Source organism: Apostichopus japonicus, chromosome 22 (genome assembly GCF_037975245.1).
Source record: "Apostichopus japonicus isolate 1M-3 chromosome 22, ASM3797524v1, whole genome shotgun sequence".
In the NCBI taxonomy this organism is placed as follows: Eukaryota; Metazoa; Echinodermata; class Holothuroidea; order Aspidochirotida; family Stichopodidae; genus Apostichopus; species Apostichopus japonicus.
Genome location: NC_092582.1, coordinates 21615684 through 21628944, shown reverse-complemented (window position 1 = coordinate 21628944; position 13261 = coordinate 21615684). Strand labels below are relative to the sequence as shown.

At 37.8% G+C, this 13261-nt stretch overlaps 1 protein-coding gene across 2 annotated transcripts in view; it reads left to right on the top strand.

Annotated features, from left to right (window-relative positions):
• Positions 1 to 7595: 7595 nt before the first annotated feature.
• LOC139963843 (coiled-coil domain-containing protein 180-like) overlaps positions 7596 to 13261 on the top strand; it is a 39200-nt gene continuing 33534 nt past the window's right edge. For both annotated transcript variants that reach the window (XM_071965040.1, XM_071965039.1), the window contains exons 1-4: positions 7596 to 7798; positions 9335 to 9522; positions 10254 to 10342; positions 11681 to 11790. In XM_071965040.1, coding sequence (XP_071821141.1) covers positions 7727 to 7798; positions 9335 to 9522; positions 10254 to 10342; positions 11681 to 11790 — 459 coding nt within the window. In that variant the 5' untranslated portion in view covers positions 7596 to 7726. The remainder of the gene's footprint in view (positions 7799 to 9334; positions 9523 to 10253; positions 10343 to 11680; positions 11791 to 13261) is intronic.

Below are 13261 nucleotides of genomic sequence, written 5' to 3'. Positions count from 1 at the left end.
ATCGCCCCTGTCACCACACCGCTACAATACACATGCGATTCAAACAAACAGTTTCAAGTATCGAAAATGTTGCGATGCGCGCTTTTATATAGTTTATCATTTCTATTATATTCAAACATATTTTTGAGAATTACAAGACGCAAACCTCTTTGATTGTCTTAGAGTTACGGTCTAATGACAAAAATATTCAATTACTTAAATAACCCTATAGCTTATACAATACCTGCATATTCGTCATTGCCCTTTTGAATGTAATTCAATATTGTGTCATTTTCTTAGAAGATATGAGCAGTAAGACATATCGCCATTGCACAACCGCAACAAACTACATGATTTACAATGGAGATGTATTATGCCATGTGTATGGGGGGGGGGGGGTTATTCTAGCTTTAAATACTGGTGATAAGAACGAGCCGACCGATTGACGATATGTTATATATTTAGAACGTTTATCATGTCATTCATTTCTCGTTATATTTTAAGTTTGCTTGATTTTAAGAATCGCTTTGAAGAAAGATGGTTAAAAAACCTTTTACGCAATCTTAGTACTATAGTCTGAGTAAAATGAAACAAAAACAGAAGTTACATTGGGGAACCAATTGCACGAATAATACTTGTATAGCTATAAATACTTAAAGACTTGTTAAACTTACTTCTTAGCTTAAACGCATACATGTGCAAGCAACAGGTACTTCGAGCGTGGATGATCTGTATTGATATAGTCCGTTGCTGCAACCTTCCCGGTAGAGCACTTTCATATTGTACTTCACTGCACGACAAACCAAGTCATTACGCGGTTTGCTGGTCAATGGGTCCAAGCAGCCTTGGTCGCAAAGGCACCTGGCAACACCGATGGTAGTGGGGATTCTATCTGCATCATGGTCAATGTCGTATGTCCAGGGGCATGTACCACCAACAGCAGGATTGGTTTTGTAGATGGATGAAGGTTTCTGGCCAGCTGGGCAGTTCTCTAGTTTGGTTGCCTCACTGCCATAGGGATTCGTCTCTTCGTTGATTTCACGACGTTGGCTCTCTGTTTCATTGAACAGTTGAACTCCATAAACGGGTTCGAACGGGTAATAAGATGATCTGGTTTCTACGAAGCGATTATAAGCTTCGTTGTCGGGAAAGGAACACTCGCCAACCTTTGGGAGAGAACCAGTAGGAACAGCAGCCGCTTCAGACCCAGTCCATATGGCACCAGCGATTACACACAAAGTTGTCAATGTTTGAAGATTCTGAAAAGAAATCACAATACTAAATAATACCAAAGAGTACCAGTTTAACATTAATACTTTCCTTGTTTTTGGAACAGCATTTATAGTCTAAGACTTCTTGGTGTCTATAAGTGATTCGTTGATAGTGAGAACGCTTCCAATAACTAAAATATACCAAACCTGATCAACTTGATTGAAAAGATGTCTGGGGATTCAGTTCTACTTCGCCAACTTTACCCTTTTATGTTGTCCATGCCAATTGTATTTACAAACAAAAGTTCTTCGCAGTGTATAGGTCACAAATACCACAGTAACCTACTGCCTGATTTATTGCCTTCAGAATTAATTGTCCATTACTCATGTGAACTGATCTCACTGTAGCGTGAAACATCTCGTACAGTTTATATATTGCTGTGAGCATTAACAATTGAAAACTTTCATAAAAACCTGTAACTATTCCAAATAAATTAAGCGCTTTAGCGTGTAATCATAGATTTCACTGATAACAAGACTGAAATTGCATAGGATAATCGCGGTTAAGCTCGATATTGTACGAAATGTATATATGATGGTTGGTTAGTCAAACACATTGCGCCACTATATGCTTCTTCTTTTTTTAAGAGATATATTATGTCATTGACATGCACCGAACACTTTAGACAGTAATGCGACAATGTGTGGCCAACTGTTTTGATGATATGGGTAAGGCTTAGAATAATTAGGGTTAGAAACACTCACCCAAATGCTAACCCTAACTACCAATGTAGTGTGCGGCCAACTGTTTTGATATCATTGGACGCTATACGTCAAATACGGATGCAGCTGCATTAATATCGCTAGAAATAAATCCTTTGGGGTCCTAAGGACATTGCTTGCCTCTCTCCTTTTTGGTTTCCCAAAAGAGTCACTCTTATACCGACCTTGCAAAATTATGATGGGGACAGCAGATTGCAAAGTCGGCAATGGCTGATAACATTACAAAGCATGAAATAATGAATGAACCTGCGATGTAGTAACCAATACTAACTTACCATGATAAACAGCTTGGATTTTCTTCGATTTCTATAGTTTGCAATTTTGTAAATATTTTTTACAGAATTGTCCTGATCTCTTCTCCTTGGTGATTCTATACTGTGGTGATGTGAAGTTAGGTATGTGAATGATTGGAACTTGGATTCACAGATGAATATATAGGCTTGCTCCCGTCCTTCTTTTTCTTTTCATTTTAAGTTGTTTGTATAGAATCTTTTAATCATGAGATATTAACAGGATCTTACAACGCAGATGTGATTTTCCCTTCTTATTTGTCTTCTTTTTCCAATACACATTTCATTTCCTTAATATCCTCGTTGAGTTTTCCTTCTAGTTGCAACTTTTTTTGTTGAAAATGTTACGACAGTTACTATATATACCAGAAGAAAGGAACAAGAACCCCCCCCCCCCCTTCATGATAGGCAAGTACACAATATTTGGTGGTTTGTTTTCCTTTATTGTTAACCACAGACGCACGATTGTCGCGAGAACATACATAACGTGCATTGCAATCATACACTTTGATTCCTGAAACAGATTTTTGTAAATCCCCTAAAACCACCACGTGGGCTTTATAACCTATCTAGATTCACGCGCCAAGTTATATATTGTCAAAGTTTTGTCTATATGGGCAAACATGTGCGGATGATCATAGCCGGAATCTACAGTGTTTAAATCTGTAATAAATACATAATGATCACCTGATAAATAACACCACTTATTTTCTTCTCCCCGATGAATAGTCAATACCCGTGGCTCGTATTATGACTTTTAACAATTAACAGAACAAATACAATAGTGATATTTGATCATAAGAGGAAGAACAAATACATGACCGTTTTGTTCATAGGCGTACGGAACCATTTCAGTTTGGGTGGGGGGTGGGGCAGAAACTTTTGTGCCCGAAAGTTCCCGTGACACTATCTAAACGGAACGCCACGATCGGTTGGCGCGTAGCGTATAAGAAATTTTTTGGCAAAAAATGCCTCTCAGATTGCCGGAAATGGCACTTCTGAGGCCTTGCAAGTTGCATCTAAACATTCTTTATTTTATAATCTTACGTTTTAGAAATTTACACTTCCCTAAAAATTTGGTAAATTAGAAGAAGAAAAAACGGTAACATCACTTTGAAGGGGAAAAATAGGACAGTATATTTTTTAAGCTCCTTTTTAGTTATCGTATTTATTATTTTAATACAGTACTCAGCTACCTCCAGAAAAACATACATTGTTCAACGACACGTAGGCGGGATAATGTCGCTGTGTCGGGTGAGACTGCAATTTATCTCACAAAAAAGTATAAAAAATAACAAAGAATATGATAAACCTGTACTTCTAGGCTTGTAGGCACCCCCCCCCCCCACCATCCATGAACAAAACGTTTCTTATATACACTCATGTCGGGGAAGTCCAGGTATACAGTTGACTAGTTAGAACATTTTTGATAGTGCAGATGAGCTGCGCTTACGGTGGTGTTACACGGAAATATTCGGGCAACATGATGCTTAATAAAGAAAATCATTAGGCCGTTATTAATATTAATGTCACAAAACAAATAACATAAAACGCTTTCCACAGAATTGTCGGGCAAAAATTTGAAAAAGATTCGGGCAAACTACTGCATGTTAATATATATATATATATATAAATATTTTGTTTCGAATTTTTCAGGACTTTTGCCCGAATTTCTTGTCTTCTGGAAATTTGGGGGGCATTCTGCCCCCTGCCCCCCCCCCCCGTCTCGTACGCCTATGGTTTTGTAACACTTCAGATCAAACTCGTAGGCTGATGCATGAATGGCTCACGATGCAGCCTGGTAGAAAATGGGGAAGCCCCTTGCTATTGTACTTTATTGAGGGAATTGCTATTGTACTTTATTGAGGGAAATTGACCAAGTTTGTTGAAGTAATATACGTGGTACAGTCTATAACAGGGTTTCCCTAACTTTATTCCCCCGCGAACCCCCTGTGGATGTCAGAGTTGTCCACGAACCCCCAACTTTTCGAGACACGATCTGAGTCATTATTATACTATAATACGCATAACAGTGCTTCGTAACATATCAAGTTCATAGTGTAATCAACAACTCCCTGGTTACTGCATGTTGTCACTCAACAACAATTTTCAAGCATGAATTTATGCTAACTTTGCTTTGTGTCGGGCAAAATGGAGGTCATCTGGAATTTCCAAATAATATCATATACTTTGGCCAACCTTTCAATTACTTTCTCAGCCCTGTGTGTGTTTCATAATTCAGTTATTTATCACATGATGGTATATACGGTACAACTATGGCAACATATGCGTATGGGACTTTTGTACAATACTAAATTATATGATATATCAGATTTTAGTTCAACAAAAAGAAGGCCTAATCTATTTTTGACTTTCAGAAACGTCTCACGAACCCCATGGGATGGACTCACGCACCCCTGGGGGTTCATGAACCCCAGTTAGGGAACCCTGCTCTATAATAAATTTTACATTTCAAAAGAGTAAAATCAATATACTAACTACTTAACTAACTTACTAATAACATAATAGTTGGGCACTGCGACAAATGAATAGATTATAAGAGGTGAATATAGGTAGTTGTTTGCATTTGTTTATTAACCCTAACACCATATTCATGGGGACCTTCACAGGCAAAATCCCAAACTTAGCTATACCCTCTGCGGCCATAAACAAGTCTAAAGGAGGTGAACAAAGTGTAGCTAGCTGTATTTCTTTATTTAAGTTCAAGGAAACATAGCTCAATACACAGAAAAGAATTCATAATCATGTTTTGTTGTAATGCAACTTCCACTAATTACTATCATTGTGGAATCTTGATGAAGCTATGATATGGAGGAATGTATGTCCCATCGTCCATTAACTTTTTATATAAAATGATGGAACAAACATTGTAAATGTCACTGTTTCATTTTATGAAATATTCAGCTGTTTAGCGTTAGAAACATGGTTGATTGGACACCACATATATATTCACTTCCACCAAAAAGGCTTAGAGGTAGATATTATGGTTACTGGACCAACTTTAGCATCATGTTATGAAGCTAGCAATCGTATACGTGATACGAGCTTCATATAAATAATTATTATGTTTGTCTATGTTTGTCTTTCTGATATAATATGTAAAAGGACATGTAAAAGAATTCAAACAGGAAACAAAATCTGCTGATAATATGATATCATATAATAATGATGAAACTGGGAAAACATTGCACCAGATCGCATCTAAGGACCTTCAATTGTTCAAAAATTTCTCAAAGGGGAGGGGACACCCCTCCCCTTAGACTCCTCCCCATATCAAGCGCAAAATATGCCCCCGGCCCATTCAAACTCCTGGCTACGTCGCTGGACATCCACAAGGGGTTCGTGGCGGGATAAAGTTAGGGAAACCCTGGCTTAGAGGTAGATATTATGGTTGACTGCACTATAACTTTAGAATGGAGGTTAAAGATCATCAGGCATAACATCAATTGCTGTATGTTTTGTATAGGGTATATAGGCAAGGTCGAATGAAGTTATTAGAAGCCCATACGAGAAATAATTCAAACCTACATTTTTCCTTTAGTTCAAAAATGTATATCACTAATTATTTTGCTTTTCGTTCGGATTTTTTTATAACAAAGTGACCCCCTATCACCCCGGGAATGAGACGCACCCGTTTCATCCTGTTTTGGAAAGGGGACACCCCAACGGTGGTACCCTGAAAGAATGGGCGAAATCGGATTACCTCAGTAACCATGGTAACGCTCCAAATTAGAAGGGTCGGGATTTTCATATAGTAACACTAATTATCATGACCGTTTTGGTTTGTTTCAAAACGACCCACCTACCACCCGGGGAAGAAACGCACCTACAACTTTCATCGTATTTTGAAGAAAAAAAACACCCTGAAAAGATGGAGGAAATCGGACTTTCCCAGTAACCATGGTACGCTCAAAAGTATTAAAGTCGGTATTTCCCTATATGTAGAGTAACTTAGTGTAAGACAACCGAATATGCAAATGAGCTGAAATTGATTATCATGTAAAGGACAGGGAAAAAAAGTTTGAAGAACCCGACTAAAATTTTCTTTGGAGGGGGTTCCCAACTCCCAAAATTCAACCCCCTCCAATTTTCACCAAAATGGCGCCATTTTGTCGAAGGAGTGCTGGTGTATCTGAAATTATCAATTTCGATCCTCCCATCCCGGGAAGTATTTTAAAAAAATATTTTGTCATGTCCCCACTGTCCATTTTCATTAGGTCCCGATTGTCCACTTTCAGGTCCCGACTGTCCATTTTTAAGTCCCTTTGTACCTTTGTAAAAGCTACATGATAACCGGTGACATCGGAAGCTCTAACAAAAGTGCGCGGCATAAAACTGGCAGGATTTGGAGATCTTCCCTAGATTTATTTTAAGTTTTGTTTATGGGTGCTACAGTGGCTTTCTTGCTTTTGTAACTCAAAAGGAAGAATGTTTAATCTAACATTTTGATCTTTTTATTTGAACCCCCCCCCCCCACACTTTCTTTTTTCCAAAATAGCAAATGTGCCCTACTGGCAAATAAAATGTGCCCCTTTGATGAAGAACTGTCTTTTGGATATCTTAAGCCGTTGTTACATTTAATTATTTATTTTAATTATTTATTTTTAGTCTATACATGCTATTTTAAAATAGCATCCCATATCTTTTTGTAGCACGGTTAACAATAAACAATCTCAAAAAAATATATATAATAATGTTGCAGTGCACCATAATAGTATTGATCAGAGCCGTATAATATACAGCTCTGGTATTGATAGCATACTAACACATCATATGGCCGGTGTGTATCGGTTTATAGCATAACTAGTGGTGGTTGTGGAATGAGAAAGTGCCCCTCTGACTTTTTGGAAGCTCCCCCCCCCCCCAATCTAATTCTCTTCTGGGTATCTCTAACTCGGTATCGGATATCTGGAAATGAATTTTAGATAAGTTTTGTATTTCTCCAATTAATTTGGATATCTCGAAATATCTCTATAAAATCAGAGACATGGAAAATTTAATCCAAGATATCGAAAACTAGTCACGATATCTTTTAAACAAATTTAGATATCTCGAATTCCGTATATAGATTTTTCCGGATATATATCTAATTAATTGAAATACATTTACAGCTATTCTTGAAATCCATAACTCTCTGCACGTAATAAATCTTAATTTGGTTATATAGTCTGCTGGATCAGGGTGTTCAAAATGCTCTAAGAAGCCTATCAAGCGAAACCTTTACATAGAATGATCACTTGAGAACTAGAATTAGAAGCTTGAAGCGTTGCCTAGCGACAGACTGCTCGTACGGTAGGACCGTTCGTATATGTAGCGTAGGCCTAACAAGTAACAGGGAGCCAAAATTACTAGGTTATGAGTAGGCTCACGCCTTACATTAAATCGTTGGTCCTGTTGGCGATAATTTCCTGATACGTTTAAAAAAAAACTGTGAAAGAGATCATGTCAGAAACTCAAGCAGCTGTACGTGTAGTTCCATCTGGGCAGATTTACCGTCAGCTCTTTGACGCACAGGTAACGTTAGGCTAACGATAGCCTATCAGAAATATTGGCTAGAGTGTCGACTGGGGATTAGCCAAGGTATATGTGTGAACTGACTAAGATACCAATTCAGCGAAATCGCATTCAGGTTTTCATGTGCTAATCACACTGCAAACTTTGTTTATATATTGCCATCAGAATTGGGCCTCATGTGAGAAAATCCACTTCGTTTCCCGGGAAATAATTGTAGCATAGCCTAGGCTAGAAAATGGCATAGTCTGGGCTTAGTTGTGTTGTGCAGCACAGCTGAAGGATATAACTAAACCACTGTCAATGAGTGACTGACTGAGCAAAATAAGTGAGATCATCATCAGCACTAGGCTTTCAAAATAACATCAATGCCCTTACCATCACCAATTCACTGTATACCATCATACTTATTTTTCGATGCTTTTATTATATTTACAAAATAAAAGTATAGTCAGTAGTGCAAAGTTCGGCATACTGTGAAGTTCGGACACCCTAAGAAATTCACGATTTTACCATGACAACTTACAGGAAGAGCCAAATTTCACCAAAAAGTACGAAGCTACAGTTAGTTTCTCTCCAAAATGGCCCGTGTGCAAGAAAATACTTACATATTAGTCAATAAAATGACCGAGATATATGAAGTCTGTTATAATTACTGAAAAAGCAACTGCGCCACCAATTTTATCACCAGCGCCACACTGTGGGTTGCGCGTCCGAACTTCGCAATACTCTAGCAAAGAAATACCAGTTCCACAATCACGAAGAATCTTCTTGGAATACAACATGAAAACAGTTTGCAGGAAAGAAAGTTTGGCCGTGTATCGTACTATAACACAATTCTCCCACCATATGAAGTTTATTTTCCGGTGATTTATACCAGAAGATTTAGTTTTGGGGTGTTTTAAGTCTTAAGTGTCCGAACTTCGAAGTCACCATGCTACTTACTGAAAAGAATTGTTTCGACTGTTGAGATTGAATGCATAATGGGGCTTTAATGGCATTGAAGACTCGCCCCAATTTTCCGAACCGCGTGTCGCGCTCTGAAAAAGTTAACTTTCCGTTGCTTGCAAATGACGTTTGCTTTTTGTCGCTACAAAATGCAGACAGTAATGAAACGTGATACCTTGTTATCTTTTATCTAGACCCGAGATGTCCACGCTGTTATGTAAACTGTGTTGTGGGTATCATGACCGTAGCTGTATGTATTGACTGTACACTGGTGTCTAATTAACGACGGTAGCAAGCTGTGAGTGTATTTTCTGGGATCGATGGTGGTGTCTAACACTTCTGTTACACCTCATTCGAAACTAGGTCAGATTACCGGCATGAGACGTTTCTTTGTGCGCGAGTCTTCACACCCTTTAAGACAGATAGGTTAAAGAGAAATTAAGGAACCTTGTGAAGAAAACAAATGGGAATTAATGTTTCTTTAAATAAATTTATATTTAAAATTCATAATGTCGATGAGCTATTGTGCACTTTAGGTCATTAACAAACATTGTCTTTCACCTCCCACTTGTTTTGATCTTTCTTTGCTAGGCTCAGCTGATCAAGACTTTGGACAAGACTGAGAAGAGATTATTGCAGAAAGAACCCATAAGTCAAAATGTTCCTATTGTACATGAAGGTAGAGAGACTATGGGTAAGAGTCTTCTAACTGATAGACCAATCAAGTGGCTTGAAAGTCAACCTAATGATGGCAAGACAGAGAATCCAGTTTCTCTAAGGTTTGTACAAGAGTATGAGTCATTTTCACCTGAGCGGTTCTATGTTAAAAACATATATATGAATAAGGTCTGTACAGAGTTCTCATTGAGAAAATGCAAATGTATACTAGATAGGCTTTCTTACAGTGTGCCTGCTAAATTTATTAATACACCCAATGAATAAAAGACAAACAGGATAATTTTGATTTATACATGAAACAAAAGATACTCCAACTGAAAGCTGACCATTTGAATAAATATCAACAAAGCACATTTGCAACTTCTTCCTACATATTCTTCGTTATATCAAAGTTTAAAGCACTACAAATGCTTAATTGATAAAGAATAATAAATTGATTAAGAAATCAAAACAGACACTTACATATGAGAGGCATTGCTTGTAACTGACAACCAGGTGATGCAGTTGTCACTATGAATTTAAATTCTCAAGCACATATTAAGGGTAAAAAGAGTTTAAATTGTTTAAAGGGTTTCAATTGACAAAGATGCCCAAGACTGACCTCTGAGCTTGTTTTATGGGAACTGTAACAACATCAGAGAAAGGTTTCATAAGCCTCAATACCCGTCATAATCCTTTCACTCACCCATGGCATTATGCTGCCATTTCTTTCTCTCAAACGTGTAAATGAAGCATTAATTAACTACTACAAGCTTACTGTGTCATATTCTGTAAGACAAAGCCAGCAGAATGTTACCAGATGGTTCCAGTAACTGCTTGTTTTCTTTAATAGGCATTCTTTAGAGAAAGCTTTGAAGGAATCTAGGGAACCGACCTCAACGTTAGCAGCTAGAGAAGTCAGAAGTTTGGCTGATACAGTTGGTGGGTACTTTAACATGTTTTCTCTCACTTTTAATAGTATAAACAGTATAAACAGTTATTAGCTGCCTTTTTCAATGTGTGCCTGGTTTTATGATAGTTTCACACTTATACCTACAAATTGCTTTCAAAGCCTTTGAAGATCACCTTTTCTTGTGTAGCCATTTTGCAGTGAATAATACTCATAGAAATTGCAGATGCATGGAATCGACATCAAATGCCATGAACTGAGCTGTGAATGTCATTATGGCTTTGAATTCAAATGTTTCTTTTACATTTTAAATAGGGTGTTGTAGGTATGTGAGATCTCTTGTGTGCACAGAACAAGGGATCCTGGACTTAATCCCATGAACTTTTCAGGCATCTCCCACACCTATACCCCTCCTCCCTACAGATTCACCCCTTCCCACTCCCTACCTCCAATGATATGTTTGCTATTCTCTGCCTCTTCAGTTATGATCACGTTGAATCATAAAGCGTTCCAGAAACCTAGATATGAAATTGAGTATTGTAGACTTTACCAACGTAGTTTGTTGAAGGAGGTTAATAAGGTATGTTTCTAGATATCACCTAAATTTGAAACCGAAACTGACCAAGTTTAAGTCACAGCTGGTCTTCTGGTGTCTTATTTATATTAACAAGTATATATTCAGACCTGCCAACTCATCAAGTTTTACCAAGAGTCTCCCGGTTTTTAGGGAAAGTTAACGTTCTGCTGATTTTTTCTTGCTGATCTCTCAGAAAACTTGATTTAAAATATCTTCTAAATTGCAGTAGGAAAGTGGAAGGTGTATATGGGTTTACCTGCGTTAGGAATGTGGAGAAAATTAACTAAATATCTGAGGAAAGATTTGTTCAAAATGGTATCGCTGTTGTGTTCTGCAGCACTTATGTGCGAGTGACAATTATTTTCAAATTGATCACTCTGTTTAGGCACCATGTCAAAAAGAATGCCGTCACAGGAGCTGCAAAATCTCATGCAACATGGCTGTAATAACATCAGATAAAGGAGATTATCTTGGCCGACCAGTAGTGCCTAATGCCTATGATGTGAAAATTTAGTGGTTATAGTTTGGAACTGTGTAGGGAAAAGAAGATTATATGTTTTACGCAGGATGCTGCAGAACTCTTAGCATCCCTTAGTTGGATTTTTCACAATTCTCCCTATTTTCCCCATATCTCCTCATACTTTGGGATGGAAAATCTCCCAACTTTTGTAAAAGGCAAGTTTGGCCAGTCTGTGTACATACAATAACACCATATACGCCATACAGAGTATGGATATGTAGTGGCTAGGAACATTGTTAACACTCTAATGACTTGGTCTAACATTCTTTTCAGATGTAGATAAGCAGGGATCTGACATAATTGAGAGGATTTCCGAGAGCAGACGTCTACGTCATGAAGCAGCAGTCGAGGATCTGCACCAAGACTTGACCTTACTGGCAAATGTGAGTAGAAAGCCTGAGCAAGCTATACAACACTAGATGACAGCTGTGTTGTATGCTATTTAAATACAATATTAAAGCTGCATTGAATTGTGATTTTGCATCATCCTGAGCAAGCTATGTACTAGACACACATTATTGGACCCATCAACCTTAACTAAACAGATGTAGTATGAATATGAGAATAGTGCGAAGTTTCTGTGGTACACTCATGTAATCTTTTATTCAATGCTGGAGGCAAAAGGAATCTTTGTTTTAGTGATGGCGTGTGTGCGTGTGCGTTTGTTTGTATTCTGACCGAGGACTTGAACAAACGAATTCCAGGTCCTCGGTTGTGATTTCTAAAGAATCACCACGTCCTGGGAAGAATTCTATTGTATGGGGTATTGTTAAGGTTAGGGTACGGGGATTTGAACAATGGAAAATACAATGGGGTCCTCGGTCTGAATGTAATACAAACATGAGTGTTTGTGTTTGTGCATACATGTCAAGGCATCACATGTGGTGACATGGGACAAAAGAAATTCCTGGATCCACCTTACTGTGTACAAGAACCCTTTTGCTTTCTGTGAAGGTCAAAAGTAATTTGATGTAAACAGAGGTCAAAATCTGAAAACTTTGTGAACAGATAACTCCAAATGGAACACTTGAAATGTACTGTACTTCATACTCAATAATTGGACCCCCTTATTGAGTACAAGAACCCACACATGATTTCTGCAGAGGTCGAAGGTCATTTGATATTAACAAAGGTCAAATTCTGAAACCTTGACTCCAAAAATCAAACTTGGAAGTAGTTTATACTTGGTAGGTGGCACCAGCTTATTGAGTAAAGTATTTTTAATGGATTGTCTGTGGAAGTCAAAGGTCATTTGCATTCAGTAGATGTCAAAATATGAAAACCTTTGTAAACTCCAAAAGTGATACTTGGATGAATTTCATATGTGGTATGTGGATCCATCTTGCAGAGGGCAACAGCCATAATTACTAACTGCTGGGCTAATTAATGGAGTTGTGTTTTGGTACAATTATCTAGTACATTTATGCAGGTTTTTTTTGTATTCATCAAAACATAATATACAGCTGCTGTAGTTACTATTACTACAGTGATTTCTTTGAGGTAGTAGATCCAGTGATTGCACCCATTAAGAGGTGATTTTCTGTGACACCAAAAGACGTATGGCATGGTAGTGTAACTGGTCCTATGACCTTTGAAGTGCCACACTGACTGAACACTCAACCCACTTCAGTTTATAATCCATATGTAAAACTAGATTGCAGATAAAACCAGGGAGCAGCTACTCTTACTCCTAATAAAAGTGATGTATTCCCTTTAGAAATTGTTTTTCTCAATGCTGGTGTCTAGTTACCTCCAGAAGAAACAAGTTCCTATTGGAAGAAACCAAACCCTGCATACAAATTCTAGCAAAGAATCGCAAAGCCTTTCGTCTTTCTGGTTTATTTTGTAATTACA